We start from the raw sequence: 21,273 nt of genomic DNA, 5'->3' as shown, positions 1-21,273 counted from the left end.
GTCATTTGTTTTTTCTGCTTACAGAAGGTTTTTCGGAGCTGCATGAGTCTGAGCAATAGAAAGGTGGTAGTTAGTAATCTTAGTTAATAAAGATTTTATTAGACCATCATAAGGTCCTAAATTAAATTCTACCTTCACCATTTGTGATTAGTTTTACAGAACATTGCACCGTATTCCTTTAGGTTTACAAAACAGAAACGGAGACATGAAAGCTTTTATATATAAAAAATGATATACACTGCATGATCCAGTAAGAACAAGTCTAAAATCGTGAACATTGTTTACTTGTCCATACGTAATGCCCACAGCATCCATTGCAGTGGGGAAACCAGAGCTCTTCCTTTCAAATTTGGTCTTCTTCTCATCTTTCAGTCCTTGAAATGCCTCATGAAGAAAAATCCAAAACAAAAAAGTCAGTTCGGAGTCGAAGTCGTTTTAGGAAGAAGAGTGGTAAATGGAACTATCAGTCATTCATTCATTCATTCGATGGGAAGTAGTACTTGAGTAGGGCTTCAGCAAGATGGCTGCTCGCAAATGCTCATAGCTGCTGCCTTCAACCAAGAAATGATACATTCCTTCCTCTTAGAAAGATGGATACAAACTTCCATGCATAAACAGCAGCAGCACATTTCAGTAGAGTAGAGAATCTACACTACTGGCTGACCATTCATTTTAACTTTCTAACCTTTCAAAAAGAAACAAAAGAGTTGGTAGATGTAGGAAGAGGCTTTTGATACAAATTAACATCCACTATGATCAAAATATGTGAGAAACCAACATGGATTCGAAGCTCAATTGAACTGTCATTCTCAGGCATTCTCGAGGTGAAACCCCATTCAGCTCTATCAAAGAATGAACATACAAAAAGATTCTGCATTCATTCAAACTTCCATGGTAATAATAATCATAAATCCTCAACACAAGGTGGTGAGGTTCACCTTTTATTCCATTAATTATAGATGCAATACTCCAGCATATCAGAACATACCATCCAAATACAGGACCGACTAGTACTAAACTTCAAACATAAACATCAGACACCAGAAGACTAGAGGAGCATCACACTAATAGCAGCAAATGCTGGAAGTTCACTGGCCACCGCGGAGACGAAGGACCAGGTGAAGAGTGGATTCCTTCTGGATGTTATAGTCTGCCAGTGTGCGCCCATCCTCGAGCTGCTTACCCGCAAAGATCAGCCTCTGTTGGTCTGGTGGGATTCCCTCCTTGTCCTGTATCTTTGCCTTCACATTGTCGATAGTGTCCGAGCTCTCAACCTCCAGAGTGATGGTCTTCCCGGTGAGGGTTTTCACAAAAATTTGCATCCCTCCCCTGAGCCTCAGCACCAAGTGGAGGGTAGATTCCTTCTGGATATTATAGTCAGCCAAGGTGCGGCCATCCTCCAATTGCTTGCCAGCAAAGATGAGCCTCTGCTGGTCTGGAGGAATGCCCTCCTTGTCCTGTATCTTTGCCTTCACATTGTCGATAGTGTCCGAGCTCTCAACCTCAAGGGTGATGGTCTTACCGGTAAGTGTTTTAACAAAAATCTGCATGCCACCACGGAGCCGGAGCACAAGATGGAGGGTGGACTCCTTCTGGATATTGTAGTCGGCCAAGGTACGGCCATCCTCGAGCTGCTTGCCAGCGAAGATGAGCCTTTGCTGATCTGGGGGAATGCCTTCCTTGTCCTGGATCTTGGCCTTGACATTGTCTATGGTGTCCGAGCTCTCAACCTCAAGGGTAATGGTCTTACCAGTAAGTGTCTTAACAAAAATCTGCATGCCACCACGGAGACGGAGCACAAGGTGGAGGGTGGACTCCTTCTGGATATTGTAGTCGGCCAAGGTACGGCCATCCTCGAGCTGCTTGCCAGCGAAGATGAGCCTTTGCTGATCTGGGGGAATGCCTTCCTTGTCCTGGATCTTGGCCTTGACATTGTCTATGGTGTCCGAGCTCTCAACCTCAAGGGTGATGGTCTTACCGGTAAGTGTCTTAACAAAAATCTGCATGCCACCACGGAGACGGAGCACAAGGTGGAGGGTGGACTCCTTCTGGATATTGTAGTCGGCCAAGGTACGGCCATCCTCGAGCTGCTTGCCAGCGAAGATGAGCCTTTGCTGATCTGGGGGAATGCCTTCCTTGTCCTGGATCTTGGCCTTGACATTGTCTATGGTGTCCGAGCTCTCAACCTCAAGGGTGATGGTCTTACCGGTAAGTGTCTTAACAAAAATCTGCATGCCACCACGGAGACGGAGCACAAGGTGGAGGGTGGACTCCTTCTGGATATTGTAGTCGGCCAAGGTACGGCCATCCTCGAGCTGCTTGCCAGCAAAGATGAGCCTTTGCTGATCCGGGGGAATGCCTTCCTTGTCCTGGATCTTGGCCTTGACATTGTCTATGGTGTCCGAGCTCTCAACCTCAAGGGTGATGGTCTTACCGGTAAGTGTCTTAACAAAAATCTGCATGCCACCACGGAGACGGAGCACAAGGTGGAGGGTGGACTCCTTCTGGATATTGTAGTCGGCCAAGGTACGGCCATCCTCGAGCTGCTTGCCAGCGAAGATGAGCCTTTGCTGATCTGGGGGAATGCCTTCCTTGTCCTGGATCTTGGCCTTGACATTGTCTATGGTGTCCGAGCTCTCAACCTCAAGGGTGATGGTCTTTCCGGTGAGAGTTTTGACAAAGATTTGCATGCCACCACGGAGGCGGAGTACAAGGTGGAGGGTGGACTCCTTTTGGATGTTGTAGTCAGCAAGGGTGCGGCCATCCTCAAGTTGCTTGCCAGCAAATATCAACCTTTGCTGGTCCGGGGGTATTCCCTCCTTATCCTGGATCTTGGCTTTGACATTGTCAATTGTGTCAGAGGATTCAACCTCAAGGGTGATCGTCTTTCCAGTGAGAGTTTTGACAAAGATTTGCATCTGAAACAAGCAGCAAAGGAACCAGCTTATCAATACAGAACAAGAGCTGAAAGCCACAAAACCAAACAGACAACACAACCTAATGCCAAAGCATCATGAACAGATGACAAAAGGGAAAGGAGTAGGAAAAAAATATATACCATTGCACAAAGAAAAGAGCAATACAAAGAAACTAAATACTTCCTAAAAGAATCTAAATATCCAACAAAAATAACCAGGTCACCAGATCAAACCCCACATCTGTCACGAATAAAAGTTTAGATCTGAGACAAACCCTGAGCATAATACAAACATATCAAGACAAAATTTTGTATTCTTGATCCAATTAACACCCACCATCAGGTCGCATAAAGATCCATACAGAAGATGCTTGTTTATAATTTTCTTTATCCAATCAACACCGAACATCAGATCTTAAAAACATCAACACGAAAGATCCTTTAACAACTAAGAAATCCGAAATCTAGATCGATAAAAAGAAGAGGGAAATCATATAGAGAGATCTACAAACCATATCATCAAATAATTCGACAATCAATCACCAAAGTGGTACAGAAACCTAATGATTCGATCATAATCTCCACCAACAGGAGAGAGGAAGACCAACATCCACAATCTTTTGACCTAGTCAGCTCCCAAACGTAGCACGTCGCATAATTTCATCGGTAGGGATCAAGAGATGTACAAGAAAAACAAAACGTAAGATCCTGTCAAGTATCGGTAAACCTGATATAGGAGCATCACGCCGGTAGAGATCAAAGGAACCTAATACTTCAACAAAAGAAATAGCAGGTGACGAATCAAGAAAGCCCCCGTAGACGAATCAAACCCAGAAACTAAACGAACAACACGAAATTAAGACGAATAAAGGAAAAGATGGGATAAGGGAAAGAGCAAGGCGATACCTTGAGCGGCCTTTGTTGGTATCCCTAGACCTTGAGAGAGGGTTAAGATGAGCGAGGATGGAGTGGTCGAAGGCCGAGGAGAGAAATTTATAGGGATTTGGATGCGTAAGATGACCCTGCTGTAACGTTACCGCTCACGGACTCGGCGGATGGTGACCTCACACGTATCCCACACGGAACGACGGATGAGACGCTGTCAACAGCCATCAACTTTGACTCCAAAGACGGAGTTAGGCCGACTGGGGGTCCGTTAACTGACGTGGTCGTAACGTAACGCTCTTTGGTCTTTGCTCTTTCCCCCCGTGGTGTGGCGACCGAGGTAGGAAACACAAGAAAGACAACGACTGTTGGCTTTAATTGTGGGACCCGAAAAGTTTGCGGCCTTTCAACCAGTCAAAAGCGGTGTTTCGTGATCGAGGTCGCAGTTAGGATTTCAAATATACGACAATGTCAAGGCATAAATAGTAAAAAATAAAATCAACCTAATTCTTAGAAGAGATTACGTAATCATAATAAATCATGTATACATTTTTAAAAAGTCTATTTGAGATAGTCAATGGAAAGGATTGTTTGAATCAGAATTCTCTTTTGAATTGTTTGCTTTGTGAATATTTATTTGAATTCCTTCTTGAATCTTCTTTTGAGGTGTAACCTTGAAGAGTTCCATTCAAGCTAATGACTCTCTCTCTCTCTCTTTGAAGTTTGTGCGATGTGTACAGCCAATTGATAGGTGAAATAAGATTTGTTCTTGGTCTCTTCAAATTGTTCCGATTGTGGTTCTTATTCTCTATACTGATGTCAGTTTGCTTATGCAGCTCATCGCTTAGAATTTGATGAAGAACAACGGAGAAGACAGTCAACAAACCAGTTGACAGAACAGTGTAAGGCCAGACACCATCTACTAATCACTGATGCATGCAATGATCATAACGTATATAGAGTTAAGCGTTTAGTACGTAAACAGTAGTAGTAGTAGTTGTTGTGGCAAGCAAGCCATGGGACTTGAGCTTTCAGGGGAACGCCGGTGCTCTCTCAGCGACCACAACTATGGGGCTCCTCACTGTGTACGTAAACTCCTCATGAACCCAAGTCAGGGAACCGCTCGACACCACGGTCACTGGCTCTTCATTCTGCACGATCGTCAGCACAAAGTTGGCGGTGTTAGTGGCCATTGTAGCGTTGAAGACCAACTCCTCCGGTTGGACGCTGACGGTGAAGCCCACTGGCTGCCGCACGAATGCCCGGTAAACCGCCGGCTTCGTGTCGACGTTTGTCACCGTCCTCATGAAGGACTGCGGTCCAGGCCACAGTGGCTGGGGGGGGAAGAAGGCGATGAAAGAAGGGTAGTTTAGATGGGGCGACGGGGACGAGCAGTCGTAGCTGTCGACGCCGACGATGGCCATGATCTGCTCCTGGCTGAACCCTTGGCTGCAGAGGAAGCTCACGTAGTCCGCCTCTCCCGCGTCGTACACTAGGCCCGGGTGCAACGCTCTGTTGGGGTCGACGTGGCCGGCGCCTATGGCCAACGGCGTCGCCTCCGAGTTCGTCGCGCTATCCTTGATGGGATCACCGGTGTTGTCGAGCTGGTGTGCGGTGGTCATCATCGCCGAGCGGATCGCCGCGGGGCTCCAGGAGTGGTAATTCGCCGCTTGGAGAAGCGCAGCGATGCCAGCGACGTGTGCGCTTGCGAAGGACGTCCCGGTCTTCACGGCGAATGGATTAGCCAGGCTCATCGCCCCGGCGGTGGCCGCCGGCTTGTTGGTCGGCCACGCACCCAAGATTCTCGTGCCGGGCGCCACCACGTCCGGTTTCAGGACGTCAGGACTTATCAGCGACGGCCCCCTCGACGAATAGGTCCCGATTGCCGGAGCGGCGATGACCGGTCCCAGGAATCCGCTCACCTGCGTCTCCTGGAACTCCATCGACGCTGTTGGATAGGGTAGAGAACTCAAGTATCTTAGAAGCACTTCGCCGGTATCCAAGTCGAGAGCAATCGCAGGGCAAGCAAACTCGCCGTCTTCAAGAAACAGAGCGTCGTCAGTCACGAAGACAGCCGCGGCAGCCTCCGACGCATTGACCGCCGCAATCTGATAGAGCATACTGCCGATGCCGCCGAGGCCGTGGCAGACGACTATCTTTCCCGCGGCGGCTTGAGATATCAGTTCGGATGAGTTGCAGTGCGAGATCGTAGCGTTGTAGACGAGCGGGAGGTCAACCAGCAGTTTGGACAGGGGATACAAGGACACACCGGTGAAACTGTCTTCATAAACGGTGAGGGTTCCGGTGAATCTGCGATCGACGGAGTTCCCGCCTACGGTGATCGCCCACGGGAAGGCGTTGGTGACTGTGTAGTTCCACGGTCCGTCATTGCCAGCCGAGAAGACCACCATTATGCCCTTCTTCATGGCCGAGAAGGAGGCGATCGCGAACGGGTCCTCGTACAACGGGACGAGGTCAGTGAGGCCCATGGCGATAGAGATGACGTCGACTCGGTCGGCGATGGCCGCATCCATCGCCGCCAGCACGTTGCAGGTGAATGCCACCAACGTGCGAGCGTCGGCGACCTCGTACACGGATATCCACGCGCGCGGCGCCATCCCGACGGCAGTGCCGTTGGCGTAGCCGAAGAAGGAGGCGCCGCTGACGGGGGCGCCGGCGGCGACGGAGGCTACGAGCGTCCCGTGACCGTCGTTGTCCCTCGCGGACTCGCCATCGGCTGTGCTCGAGCTTACGTTGAAGGATCGAGCCCCGATGAGCTTCCAGTTGCAACGGGTGCCAAGATCGCACGTGCCGTTCCACCAGAGAGGAGCGGGGCTCATGCCGCCGTCGTTGAAGCTCGGGCTCTCGGACCAGACGCCGGAGTCGATGACGCCGATGACGATGCCGTCTCCGTAGGATGACGACGGCCAGATTCCGGTGTCGTGGTTGAGGCAGAGGAACTGAGGTGTGCGGGTGGTGTGAAGCTTGATCTCCAGGTCAGGGTAGGCAGCGATGAAGCCGGAGGAGTCTTCCATCGCTCGCAGCTCGTCGGCAGTCAGGGTGGCGGCAAAACCGGTGAGGGCGTGGTGGTAGGTGTGGAGGAGCTGAGGGCGGCCCGAGGTGGTGGAGTTGGGGGTGGCAAGCGACATGTTCTCCAGGATGGTCGAGTACCAGTCATGGTGCGTGGGTTGAGAGGCGGGCATGGAGGAACTGTTCATGTGGATGATGTAGGTGGATCTCTGGCCTGAGGTGGGGAGAAGCGGAAGAAGGAGAAGACATGCGTTGAGGAAGAGGAGGAGATGCGCAGAAGAGGCCATGAAGAGCTTCATGGCTTACAGGAGCTATAGTTTTTGGGCTTCGGGGGGGTGGAGTTCAGTGGCTTTTATAGGAAATTAGCGATCAGAGGTCACAAGTTGTTTGTGAAGATGGAGAGAGCTGTTCAACATCAGTAAGCTGAGGTATGATGAGTGGAATCCATGCATGAGTAGATCCATGCTTAAAACACCATCTCTTTATGCACATGCATACCAACATATCTAAGACTGCAGCAGATAGAATGTGTGAAGCAAGCACATCAAATGGTGCCACATTCTGATGCTGCTTATGAAGTCAAGGCTGCAGTTGGGGTTTGTGATAGCTTAAAAGAAGAGAAGTTTAACAGAGTGAAATCCACAGTAGTACAAATCAGTCTCTAACATCAGTTCAATAGTCAGTATATGTAAATGCACATTCTTAATGACTTGATGAAATCTCTTGTGAAAATTAAGGCTTTTCAAGCAAGTTCTTTAGCCACTTTTGATGTAGCTAAAGAACACCCATCAAATTCTTGTAAATAAATTTAAATCTAAAGATCAACCATCAAATCCTTGTAAGTTAATCATATTATTAACCACTTTTGATGTGGCAATATTATAATATCTAACTTAGGCTCTCCATCATATTTATTGAGTGTAAACACATAACTCAAAATCTTAAACCTAAGTTAATAGGTCAACATAAATTTTCTTCCAAACTAAAACCAAGCTTCTAATACAACAAATAGCCACACATCACATACAAACACCACAGATGAGCTTGCATCTCATGTACTGGATTCAATTTTCATCACACATCACCCTCATGACATGCATACCGTACCAAATACTTGGTGTGATGACCGAAATATAGTAGTAATAAGGCAGCAAAAGTGTTGCACATCTGACAAGAGTTAGGTGAATCAGAAGTATATTTAGGGCTTGTTTGTACTGTTCTACAGGCACCAGCACCAGGTTATGTTATATTGTTCCCGTTTTACTGCAACCTAATTCTTTTTCTGAATGAATCATAAGTTGTTTTTATCCAAAGGAATCAAAGCCATGATTCAATTGGCAACATGTACTACAGTGGGTCTTACCCTATGAAGGAAGAGCAACATAGTCTTATATGAAGACTGAGAATTGGCTTCCAAATGCCAAGATAAAGCCTCATTCAAAAACATAGGAGTAAAGATGGGACAATGTTAGGAATGTCAAGAATAATTTCCTGGCTCATACTGACACATGTTTTTGAGGAGGTAGATTGGAAAGAATCATCTTATTCAAAGCTAAATAGTATGTATGGCCTTTCTGAAGAAAATAAGGCTTTCTTCTTTACAATCCAAAAGAGAAAACATCAAGTGCTCAGTTTTTTTTTGTTTTTATTTTTATTTTACTTCAAGCACCTGCTACATGTTTGTCTTCTTAAGGCATGCATGAGGAGCTCCCAGACCTAAGCCTTCTCCCAATGACAACAAAACAGAAAATATCTTACCACTATGGTGAAGTGCTTTTAGACCGCATCACACTCTTCAACTCCATTGGCAAGTGTGACAAACTGCATAGGCTAAAGATAAAAGAAAGAGGGTAGAGTTGAGGTGCAGATTCAGCAGCCCTAAACATGCACTAACAACAATAACAACTGTAAAATGCATTACTGGCTAATCTATTTTGAGACTAGAGGTTTACACCTGATTATTTTGAGCTATATTAGATTCTGGTAATGTTAAATTAATTTTTGAAGTTTAATGCCACACCACTTTTTGTCAAGGATTCATATTGTGTTTTGATTTTTTTAATGATTTTGTTTTAGGGTTTTGGCATTGTTTGAAAGAGTATTATAGTGTTAGGGATTATCAAAGAAATAACATTAGTTTGTCTTGTGAACAGCCTCTGTCAAATTCTCTCTTTGGATGAAATCCAGAAAAGAGTGTTATTATTGTAGGATCTACAGCCACAGGAATTCCATATGCATTGATGAGTTTCTTAAGTGCATCAAATGTTTTACATCCTGAAGCTAACAAAAGAATTGGTTTCAGTAGCTACCAAGAGTACAAGCTTACCTTTGTTAAAAAAATAAATTCAATTTAATTTTCTTTATCTCTGGTATTGGGAAGGGATATCAATAAAAGATGCATGAAAAAAATTGGACACTCAGCATGCACCAATTTTATAGTGAGGTATATGACAGTGAATGCAATCTTTTAATATGTGTCTATGAACCCATGGAGATTCATAATATAATGTGTGAGAAGTAATTAACAAAAATCATCATCTCTCTACTCCATCAAAGTTCCACAGCTTTTCCCTTTTCTTATCAATCTTTTCTCAATGAGATTATAAAGAAGACATCTTTTCACCTCATTGGAAGACATCTTGCAGTCTCTCATGAGATGTAGAACTCTTCTTGATTGTGGATATGCAAATGATGGATGGTGGGAAAGACATGCAGAAGAAAAGGTCAGTAATGTGTGTGTGTGTGTGTGTATAGTAGTATTTTGAATCTTTTTAAGAATAGTAGTATTTTGAGTTCCTAATGCTACTTAAAAATCTTGCCTCAAGAAAAGAACTCTTGACTAAAAATAACTTTTTCCTCCTTTTAACTGGATCGCTTCAGATGTCTTTACCATAGACTAGATAATGTGAATGGATTATACTAATCAGGTAAGTCTTCTCTGTTTCTTCATTAAAATCTTTCTCATCTTAATTATCAGAAAGACTTGTCTCTTGCTCATTATGCCACTTATAACATTTTGTTTATAAAATCAAAATCCATATTTAACATACAAAATACAGTGATTTCACATTATCCATCTTGTCAAGAGACAGATAACGTGATTAAAATGTATACATAAACAGTGATCTGATAAAATTCTGTGAGAGACTGGAAAAGGAATCAAGTAGATTCTGTAGCAACTTCTACCAATATCCTTAAAAAAAGCTGTATCAAGTCATTGAGGTGTTGGTATATATTAAACCTTCAATCATAAATTTGTCATAGGACCACTGAATCCATGTATCAGCAACAAGGCCAAATTATGAACTTGATGCTGCTCCAATGCATTAACAACATTACATGAACCAAGGTTTGCTTCCAATGTTAGATGCAAGAGGAATGTTGGTGCAATCTAGTTGCATTTAGCAATATATTGAAACAAAATGGGAGCTTTAGTAAGATCAATCGTTACACTTCAAACAACATTTTGATGACTTTTTTTCAGAAGAATTTGCTATTAAATAACTACAATAAACAGTATGTTAGGTATCATCTTAACCAATCCACAAGAAGTAAAGGAATCAAACTCTATCATGCCAACTCTAGACTCGAGAGACCATCTTAATAATTATTCGTTGCGGGTGCCAGTGGAATGAATAAAGCAACACAGCATGATCCATGGTCCTATTCAAATGATCCTTTATTGAGGCAGTTTAGTGTTCAAGGAGACAACATAGTGATGAGTTGTTTATTGTGTGAGAGCTACTTGCAGTTGAATAAATAGGGCACTGACAAGTAAGCCAAGAAAGATGCAATGTGAACAACTACATACCAAGTCAATGATGATAAGATGTTGAGGAAGAAATGCCACACAGGAAATCCTCTGAAATATTTTGAACAGTGACTTGAAACAATGGCGCACCAGCAAGCATTCCCCATGGGGGAGCAAGTGGCTGGAAGAACCTGAAATAGTCATCACAGTTAGAAAAAAGTCTTTACAGTTGAAACAAAGGCACACCAGCAACAGATCCATCATTAGGTAAACAAACTTTGTCTTGAGTATTAAGCATTCAAGACATGAGAACATCATCTGAGATAAGGTTACCTACATCAACCTTCTATAGACCCCGTACGATTTTGTGTACATGACCACTGATCAAGTGCAACAAAATGTAACTATAATTAAGTTACTGAAACATGAAGTTAAACTGTGCAACAATAGAGCAAACTACTGCATGGTAATCCTCGGAGATGAGACTGGTACAAAACAAAACAAAACAGTTCCCAGATTGTCACAGCCAAAGCCCATGTAGAACACTTGTCATGCTAACAGAATAACCATCACACAGGTACATGAACCAGAAAGCTGACCATCCTTTGGTGAAACAAAAATTAATGCATCACGTACTTTGAAATAGTTACAGAAACAATCTATCTGATTCATGCAGAACAACGATCTTCCCATTGCACACAAGTTACTGAAACATAAAGTTCAACTGCGCAACAATAGAGCAAACTACTGACTAGTAATCTTTACAGATGAGATTGGTAAAAACCAAAACTGTTACCAGATTGCAGCAGCCAAAGACCATGTAGAACACTTGTCACAGTAACAGAATAACCATCACAGAGGCACATGAACGAGGAAGCTCCACAACCTTTAGTGGAACAAAAACTAATGCATCACGTACTTTGACATAGTAACAGAAAGAGTCTGTCTGATTGATGTAGAACAATGATCTTCCCATTACAACTAAGCATTTGTCACCAAAGACAGACTTGACAAGGCATTTAAGATGCAAAGATTTGACAGGGATGTGGAGATTTATAAATACATACAATATCTTTAGCCACAAATCATGACACTTCAAATTCAGGTTGTCAGATTCAGGCTTTTTTGTTTAAAAAAGAAGGAAAGGATAGTTCCATAGCCGCTGCTGCTACAGTTCCAGAGGCATTGTCCATGCTTACATATCCTCATCCACCAACCGGTGAAAGGTAAATTGCTACACTCAAAATTTTTTACTCTCCCTGCAAAACACTGTACAAGAGGAAAAAAAAGAGAGAAACGGGGAATAGAAGAAAATAATGACACAGAAAGTCAAATTATGAGAAGAGAAATGTTACTCTCTAGACCACATCACCACACCACTAAAATTTTAGACATAGCATCAAATGAAGCTTTTCATAATATAATGTAAAAGCACAAGAGAGTAAAAGAAGAGATGGATTAAACATATAGACTTTGGTACAGTCGGTACACAGATCTAAATTTACATGTACCGTAATGAATATTATGCCATGGTAGGTTGGCTTGACCATTATGGGAAAGAGATGAAGCTTTGCATACCATGTGGCCCTCAATTCTTCCAAGTTATTTACAGGTTACATAACCTAATGCTGCAATTTGGTGAGCCGATGACATCTGGGGTCAGTTTCCCTGCTTACAGTAAGAAATGAATGGTGTCACAATAGCGGGATGATCCTCAACAAGCCACATAACATATGACCTATTAATTCATAATACTAAAATAGGCACTGCTACTCAAAAGAAAATCGGAGAAGTTGTAGGACAGAACTATCCAAAAGGATATCATTGGGTGGTCTAATTGAACAAGTCCATTCAAGCAACGGTAATCTTCTGCAAAATAAAGAATAGTCATATTCATTATTGGCTCTGCTACATAACTACCTCCCTCAAAACTAGAGACAGAACAATCAGTGTCCCCCAACCATGAAGAAGTTGTTCAAGCATTCTCAACGTCAAAATCTTTTACAACATAATTCATTCAAACACTAGTTTATTGAGCTTTAGCAATTGACATGTATCATTTGATGCACTTGCTTCGTTATTATAACCACTACAAATAGTGGAAATATTTTAAAAAGTTGTTTGTCTAATAACAAAAAAAAGATTAAGCCAGATTCCTTTAAAATAGATGTTGAATATAATGTCCAAGTTCTAAATTTCACAAGGAAAAAGACAAAGAAAACCTATAATTTAGTCCCAAACTCACTACTGTACTATAGAGTTTTAAACATCACATGTTTCTCTAATGTAATATGTTAATGTTCAGGATCTGAAACCTCACAAGTGAAGGCTGGTGATCAGTGTAGGTATGTTTTGCAATATTGCTTCATCATAAATATCAAGCATATTACAAATGCCTCCCATCAATATATTGGAACCCTAGAAGAAACCATCGATGGCCCAATTTTGATGGAATTGACATAACTACATCAGATGTTCACATCTAATCCACTTAATTAAAGAGTTCTAACAAATTAAAATATTTTACAAGAACAAAATTCATCCAACTAAACAACTACTAAGGGGGACAAGATCATCATACAAAAGGCAAATACCTCTAGAAAATCAAAGCAAAAAAGAAAACAATATGTATTGAAAGTAAAACACTGGAAAATGCTTTGTTCTTTCTTCTAGAAAAATTAACAAAACCTTCAACTTACCATGCGAATAGATAAGACATATCCACAATGAGAGAAATGATTACAGGTAATCAAATTTCAGAAACAATTATCAATGGAACTAGTGTGAGTTCTTGGAATTTACAGGCTTCATATCAAATTTTTTGACATTCATCTTAAATCAGAAACAGAATTTGGGCACATAGTAACAATACAACATGGACAGCCATGATTTAACATCCTTCAGTATTCATGTCCAACCAGTACTACAAATATGGCATCTTAAATCATAACTATCAGTGCTCAGTGTAAAACAACATATGCTTACCGTCATGCTTGTACAGAACATTCATTAGACTCAGACCTGCACTTGGCATGGACAATAGGACCTAGCTGAGACCTATCTAAACCTTCAATATATCCATCTGGAGCATTCAAATAAACTGCCCCCTTATACATCCATTCCTCTGTCTCATCACTGTAAAAATCCTCAAAAAGCTCCCCACATAATGCACAAACATTTTGATTTTCGTCTGCAGGAACTGCCACCTCTATGTCTTCCTTTTTTTCTGAAACTGATTCAGTGGGCAAAAACCCAGGAACAACATCGTTTCCTAGTATTTCTGCACCACTTAGCCATTCCTTTGCACTCACGTACCATTTGCGAGAGGGCTTTTGTTTACGGTTCTTTGATATCCGGTTTTTCGTTACATGCCAATCCATGTGACTACTGTGCTCTTCTTGGCCCTTGAAACGTAGGCCACAAGTTGCACATTTCCTTGGAAGGTCATCATACAAAGCATTAATTGCAGACTCATGCCTCACCTTAAGAAGTTCAATATCAAATTCAATTCCCAAAGTTTCCTGTAAAATTACAGCACATGCTTCAATAAAGAAACATCATTTGAGGCAAAGATTGCAACATAAGAAATATTGATGTACCTGGCTTTGGACAGATGGCTTCAATGATATCAACCCTTGTTCCATGAGACTACCAATAAGGCCTGAATAAGCACTTGCAGGAGAGCTAGATATTGAGGAACTCATAGTTTGAGGGGTAGGTCCCATTTGTGATGAGGCAGGACGTGGTCCAGGAGGCAAAGGTGGCAAAAGGCTACCATGTAAATGTAATGATGTATCAATTGTTCTGTGCACTGTAACAGAAGGTGTGGCAAATGAAGAACATGGCAAAACAGAAACCACAGAAACCCCAGTTCCTAATGTTTGCAAGTGCTTTACAGGCTGGCCCATTAAATAAGATGAAACCAGGGCTGTTGCAGGTGGGAGAATACTCCCATAATAAGTCTCTGGAGTCCGCATTGGCATAGAAATTCCTTGTACCTGACTTTGCTGATTCAGATGCGTGTTACTAGGAGGTTGGTAGGGAAAATGGAGAAATTTAACTGACTCTGAACTATACTTATCAACAATATCATATTGCTTCTCAGGCACAAATATACGTGGGTCGGCTCCTTGGTTCATTAGCAACTTATTAGGTTCAGAAATATCAAGTTGACCATTGACCAGCTTTTGATTTGGAGGTATGGAGAGAAAAGGCAGTGACTGAGATTTATGAGCAGAAGGCAACATATCTTGAGGAGGTGAATATGGTCTTAGTGTTGATTGCCTATCTATCACGGCTGTGTTTATTTTCAAAGGATCATCATGAGCATTTGATAAGCTCCGGAGTGGTAGTTCTATGTCAGGCAAGCTATCATGTGCTACAGGGAGTTTCTGACCAATAGAAGGTGCCACTCCCCCTAATGCAAGAGCCGTGCTACGTGATCTTGGGCTAAGGCTCTGCCGCGTAGACTGTGGGAACAGACAACTAAACTTTCCAGAATCTTGAGTACGGTTCGACTTCTGATGGTGAGGGGGGGACCCAGTCTGACTTGTTGTACCATCCAGATACTTCATCATTGATCCAGGATGAGACTGCAACACGTACAATCCCAACTATCAATTAATACTTGTTTATTTATGGTTTTTATGAACTTAGTAAGAGGCTTAGCTTCAAAGGACTAGTGTTAAAAAAAAAACTAGATATTTCAATGCAGGAAAAAAAGAAAAGGAAAAAAGGGCATGCCAGGTTCCTTTGTAATCAGATTTCTAGTAAACTTTGATTGTGCAATCACATTTCCCAAGGAAAAGAACAAATGAAAAAAATTCATGCAAAGAGACAAGTTTCTGTTTTCACACCATCAGTGATGTCAACTATTTCAGGTTAGTTTCAGCAGTTCCTAAATATTCAAAATGGGATAGACAATGTTTAACAAAATCTAATTATCAAGGAATAAGTATTTGGATCTTTTCTTATAAACAAAAAAAAATGGTGGGTTAGCAAAGTGCTGAGATGTTGTTGATCCCTCCTGGTCCATATCAGTGGTTTATGGGTTGCTACCAATATGCCAATCTGCATAGATGATTGTGCAAAAATTTACATAGAAACTGGCTTTGGTCCTAGATCAAAATAAAAAAGGTAACCAAAAACAAATTGTGGTGAAACAGTTGCAGCCAAATGCTGTTTCATCTAAAAGGCAACTTATTTAAACATTTTGAACATGCCAAAAGATCATCTAAAAGACATTTAATAGTCATTCTTCACGTATAACTAGTACTAGAACTTTGAACTACTAGAAGAGGCAGCATTAGATATGAGTTATAATATAGACTTATCCATAATCTAAAGTGGCAACAGAAAGTAGACAAGGAAAATAATGCTACGGTCAATACCCCAATGGCAAGTAATCCTATCATCAACAATAAAAGAGGAATCATCGGCTGCACGAACCTGGGTTTGGACAGGCCAACTGTGCCTTTGAAAATCTGTTTCCAGCATTGCAGGATTAGATATGGATATACCAGTTCGGTTGCTAATGCTTCCAGAACTAGGTCCAAATGGTGGCAGGCTATTCCTTCTGCTCTGATCAGCTAAAGTTGGACTCATACTCTCCCAGACATACTCCTCTTCATCGGAGTTCTTCCATTTTCTGGTGGCTGCTTCACTGGCTATGCCATTCACATCAAGACGTTGAACCTTTGGAAACTTCTCATAGGAAGAAACTCTTCCTCTAGGATTTCCATATGCATCAATCAAGTCTCTTGGATGCTGTTTGCCATATCCATATTTATGGTTGTGCTGCATGGACACTTCTACATGATAAGGATCTTCATTGGATGGCCTGCTCCTGTCAGCCCGACTATTAGGACCACTAACTCTGCCAGGTCCATACACAAATCCAGAATGAGATGGAGAAGCCATTCCACCAATCTTCCTAGCAGAAATACCATTATAAAATCTCATATTAGGTGGTGAAACATGCCTTCTCACACCAATTCTTGGAGGAGATGATGACAGTGATATCTTGTTCTTCAAATGAGGCATTGACCCTCCTGCTCCAATCGCTGAGGACGCATGCACCATTGCAGTTTGAGGTGGACCTGCCCCCGATGTCCCAAGGTCCTGGGGTAGCAATTCAGGTAGATCAAAATCAGATTCACTGTACTGTTTGGAGGGTTTCTGCTCATAAACGTGTAAACTAGAAGAAACACTTGTATGTGGTATACCCTGCAAAGAGAAGTAATATGACTCTATTATGCACAGAGAAAAGGAAACAACAAAGAGACATTTAGATTAAATTAGAACAACTAGCAATGACCATCAGATGTCCAATTACCACTGCTCTCTGTTCTCTTTGTACAAGCTTGTTGTCAGTGTCACAGGCTTACAGCACACAGTCATGGAGGTGCTTTTGACCACATTTGGTTAATACAATCTGGACTAGAAAATTTATAAAACAAAATTGGGATTTCAGAATAAGAGCCCCAGTTTGGGGAAAACTGGAAAAGAAATCAAAAGTTAGTCTCTTTCAGAGTCCTCCATTCAAGAATCAAATCTTCCAGTATAAAGCCAAGACCATAAAAGGTGGCATACTGGTGCAATTCATAGCATAATTGAACAGCCTCTTAAAAATTGCATCAAATCAGTTCAAAATTTGAACTAGTTTATGGTTTAGGTTTAAAACAATGAAGTAGATTAGGAGTGGAAACAGCACAAGTAGAAGAGTAGACGGAGGAGAATGATAATGGGAGGAAGGCACAAGGAGGAAGAGGAGGAGGACAAGTATAGGAAGAGAAGAGGTGTAGAAGAAGTATATTGGACCAGAGTGGTCCAGCAAAGTACTTAAGTTTGTCTCATGCTAAGACCCAAGAGAGTTACCCAGGAAAGTTTTTTTTTTGTATAGTGGCATGAAATCCTCAAACTTCATATTCTCATCCGGTTAATAAGCATTTGATTCGTTCTTACACCACCATCATAACTATTTTATATTCATTTGGTTGAAAGCTTTATCCACCTCGTAAACACCATATGTTGCCATCAACACCAACATCAAGCTGTAATGTCCCAACTATTTATAGCAAGCTACATAGGTCCCTTTTCCCCCATTGAGCTCTACACAAAGCAATATCCTTACATGCTGACACATAAAATAGAATATTGTTTTCCCTACTCCAGCACATAGGTAATAAATTGATAAAAAATAAAATGAATCAAGAACAGAGCAAAAGCAAGAAGGTTGGATTTAGGTATGGTCAAATATACCAAAACTTTATCTGGAGAGATTATTTATGCAATTCAAATCCATGATACTTTATATACATATGTAAGTATATATATGTGTGTGTGTGTGTGTGTATGTAGAGAGAGAGAGAGAGCAAGAGAGAAGGCAATATCCAAGAAAATAGGGTAGAAGTAAGAAAAACAAGTCACAAAAGCTTGCAAAAAGAATGGTGAGATTAGACACAAATAAAAAGATTGGCAAAGTTCAAAGAATCTTTGAATTGCCAGTATAAATCTTAACCAATCCTATAATCTGAACCATAATGCTGACAATAAGTAAATGTGAAATTTCCCAAATTTTTGCAGAATACCAGTTCAAGCTGGTCATTTGTCAATACTCCAACAATTTTATCTCTTATGTTTTAACTATGTTCCCTTTTGCAGTACAGTGTAACCGGCCAAATAATGGAACATTGTTTCAACAGAGGGAGAAAACATATGTTACATTAATATAATTGTCAAACTTCTGCATAATGAATAATTGAAGATCATCATAAATCTTGGTTAGCAAGCCTCCAGCTAAGATTAAAACAGTCATTTTAGAATGTTTCCACATTTATTAGAGACATGAAAAAGCATTAAGTAAAAAAATTAGAAGTGCACAGAAAATTTTTAAAGTAGAATCAGACCATGCTTCAAGGTTCTCTGAAGCAAGTCCCTCCAAACATTACAATTCATAATCAGACTCCTGCACATTATTGCATGGGTCCACTGAATGTGTCTGTGTCATTAAGCTTCAAAGAGGAGGAAACATGCATCGAAGGATTGAAAAATGTCAAGATTGTCTACCTCTTTAATCATGACACTGAGCTTGCATTTGCATAACAGTAATTGGATATTTGGATCTTACCACAGCAGATTGTTCAAATTGATGTCGTGCTTCCAAGTACTTTGGATTTACATGAATACCACGAGAGTGATGAGGAGATGGAGGTTTTGATTGCCTGGTACTTGTGATCCCTGATGATCTCTTACTCTCAGATGGAGAAAATCGAAGTTCATCCTCAATCTTTTTAAGTATTTTACTGGGGAAGACTTGTGACCAGGTCCCAAAGAGGTGACGCATAGAAGAATACTGGGTAGGATGGACTTGATTGTATGCTTCACAAAAAACCTTTAATAAACACCAACAAAAGAGGGCCAAAGAGAAACAAAATGAGATTTATTGTTTCTGATCATCATTTAACAGAATAAGAAATGCAAGTTTCAGAATACAATCGATTAAGAAAATATAGCAGACTGTGTGCCATTAAACCAATGCATGGAAAACTGCAGTAAGACAGCAAAGATATTTCCTAACACTTAACAGCACGATAAACATAACCCTCTTTCGATTGATATAAGCTACAAGAAATCCGCTAAAAGTCTAAGACGAACATGGTGGTAGAGGATGAAGATATGCCAAATGCACCATGATGCTCACCTTAGGAAGCCGAGCAGCGAAAATTCTCACATAATGATGTCCTATGTTCTTCACAATACTATCAATAAGGTATAGAGAAGGCAATTTTTTATCCACAGCTACCTGAACACAAATCCATAAAGCATAAAACCCTTTTAGACATGTAGTAAAATGAGAATAATGGAGAACAGCTTCTAATTTTAGCTGGGAGAAAAGAAAGAAAATAGTATACAACTCGCCTGATTGCCCTGATTCTAGGAAGAAGAACAGCAAAGCAGTCTAAGCCATACAATTTCAGCTTCCATAACAAGAACCAACTACGGAATCCATGTTAATTAAAGATTATTTTTCATAAAGAATCCTACGTCAAGCAATATATAAGCCTGCTCAAAGGGCTTGTTCCCAGTTTAATTAAAGGTGAAACAGGACCCATTTTCATTTCCTATCATCACCACAGGAGTCCTAAATTGATTGTATAGAAAATCTCGCTTTAGTGGATATAAGCGTGTACGGAAGTCACATCAACCTCGGCCAATCATATGCATGCACGAAAGACTAAAAGTAAAGATCTTGGAGTTAGGGTTACATTGAACATCATGCTAAAATAAAATATAGCAAACGAGATGCTTGCAATGCTACGCAACAAACAAGCCAACAAACTCGAATTGACCACAAGTTTCCCATCAAGGAGTAACCTTTTATTCCTTCTCCCACCTGACCGGAACCCAAATTTTCTTCAATACACACAACCCAATCAGATCAACCGTCTACAAGAACTCAAGGAGCGGCATCCGAGGTCGAAACCGACGTGACATGAAAAATCCCACCTCAAGGATCCGCGTGCAAATGGCGTCCGCGACCTCCTCCGCGTACCGGATATGCTGGCCGGCGATGATGGTGAGATCCGTGATGACGGGCTTCGAGTTGAAGGTGAGCTCGGAGAGGACGTCCTCGTAGCACCGGACTATGTCATCGGCGGTGAGGACCGTCTCCTCGCCGGTGGCCTCCCTGAGTTTCTCCTCCCGATCCCGGAGCATGGCGCCGAACCGCTCCGTGATCGAGGGCGCCACAGGCCGCTGCGACGTCGGCCCCGCGGCCCTCGGGTTCTCCCGCGAGGACGGGAACCGCTCCTCCATGGGAGGGCCGGAGTCGCTGCCCCTCGCCCCGCTCCTCGCGCTCCCTGTATAGGATTTCTACTTCGGGTTAGGGTTTGGATCGAGAGAAGCCATAGAGGGGAATAAATGAGTGTGTGTGTGTGTGGGGAGGGAAAAGAGAATTATATTTAATTGTTTTATTCATACCCCCTTCTTCAGTAAAGCCCAACCGTTTCGCTGGAAAAGAGAAGAGGAAAAGAGGAGCAGAGCAGAGCAGAGCGCAGTATCAGAACAGAAAAAGGGGGTGAGTTTATAGTGCTTTTGGTGGGGGGAAATGTATGATCATGAATTGTTTTGTTAAACACACTATTTCGACCGCTCCGTGATTCGTGCTACTCGAGAAACGTGATCCTTTGTGGGACCCAGTCGCCATGTGCTTATTCTTTTCTCGGGTGAATGATGCGAGTGACGCCGCGTGTCGTATGGTTAATGTTTTGAATTATACTAGGCTTTTGGGTTTGGCCCGATGTCGGAGATCCGACCCGCTTACGGAATCGAGATACATCCGGTCGTTGCTGAATCCGACCCGCATCAACTTGTCATTGGAGCCTTGTTGATCTTGAAACGTAAAAGAAATAATTCCATTACATACTTAATTTAGTTTTCATCAAAAATAACATAATTATCTTTTGATTTAAAAATTCATTACAAAAGGAGGAAACTTATATTTTTATTATCTGTCTGTTATGTGCAATATAATCATAATCATATTTATAAGATGAAACACAATCGAATCGATCTCGTCAATTACGGGATTTACACATATGTCAAATCTTTTTTTGTGTGATGAGAAATAAAAGAAATATATGACATTGTTATGATAGTAAGAATAACATGAGATTTATATAATAACTTT

At 41.7% G+C, this 21,273-nt stretch overlaps 3 protein-coding genes across 7 annotated transcripts; all 3 read right to left on the bottom strand.

Moving 5' to 3' along the window:
- Window positions 1–901: 901 nt before the first annotated feature.
- Window positions 902–3,931, bottom strand: LOC103988173 (polyubiquitin). The gene is made up of 2 exons (XM_065156505.1): window positions 3,824–3,931; window positions 902–2,918 (listed from the first exon to the last, which is right to left on the bottom strand). Exon 2 carries the CDS (start codon window positions 2,916–2,918, stop codon window positions 1,089–1,091), a length of 1,830 nt encoding a protein of 609 aa, XP_065012577.1. The 5' UTR covers window positions 3,824–3,931; the 3' UTR covers window positions 902–1,088.
- Window positions 3,932–4,833: 902 nt separating this feature from the next.
- On the bottom strand, window positions 4,834–7,131 carry LOC135641358 (subtilisin-like protease SBT3). The gene has a single exon (XM_065156718.1). The coding sequence runs from the start codon at window positions 7,129–7,131 to the stop codon at window positions 4,834–4,836; it is 2,298 nt and encodes a 765-aa protein (XP_065012790.1).
- Window positions 7,132–11,533: 4,402 nt separating this feature from the next.
- On the bottom strand, window positions 11,534–20,673 carry LOC135641303 (polyadenylation and cleavage factor homolog 4-like). 5 transcript variants are annotated; one of them, XR_010497720.1, is made up of 8 exons: window positions 20,091–20,519; window positions 19,285–19,386; window positions 18,712–18,975; window positions 16,032–16,808; window positions 14,183–15,175; window positions 13,569–14,104; window positions 12,162–12,251; window positions 11,534–11,852 (listed from the first exon to the last, which is right to left on the bottom strand). XR_010497720.1 is itself a non-coding variant. In XM_065156627.1 (8 exons), the coding sequence occupies exons 1-7, from the start codon at window positions 20,397–20,399 to the stop codon at window positions 13,571–13,573; spliced, it is 2,874 nt and encodes a 957-aa protein (XP_065012699.1). In that variant the 5' UTR covers window positions 20,400–20,673; the 3' UTR covers window positions 11,978–12,251; window positions 13,569–13,570. The 5 variants fall into 5 exon arrangements, 4 of the variants coding, with proteins under 4 accessions (XP_065012699.1, XP_065012696.1, XP_065012698.1 ...); XM_065156627.1 differs by lacking the exon at window positions 11,534–11,852 and having other exon boundaries at window positions 11,978–12,251; window positions 16,032–16,458; window positions 16,564–16,808; window positions 20,091–20,673; XM_065156624.1 differs by lacking the exon at window positions 11,534–11,852 and having other exon boundaries at window positions 11,978–12,251; window positions 20,091–20,673.
- Window positions 20,674–21,273: the final 600 nt, after the last annotated feature.

This window comes from Musa acuminata, chromosome BXJ3-6, assembly GCF_036884655.1.
Source record: "Musa acuminata AAA Group cultivar baxijiao chromosome BXJ3-6, Cavendish_Baxijiao_AAA, whole genome shotgun sequence".
NCBI classification, from domain to species: domain Eukaryota; kingdom Viridiplantae; phylum Streptophyta; class Magnoliopsida; order Zingiberales; family Musaceae; genus Musa; species Musa acuminata.
Note: the sequence above shows the minus strand (reverse complement) of the source record. Positions and strands in the feature narration are given on the sequence as shown.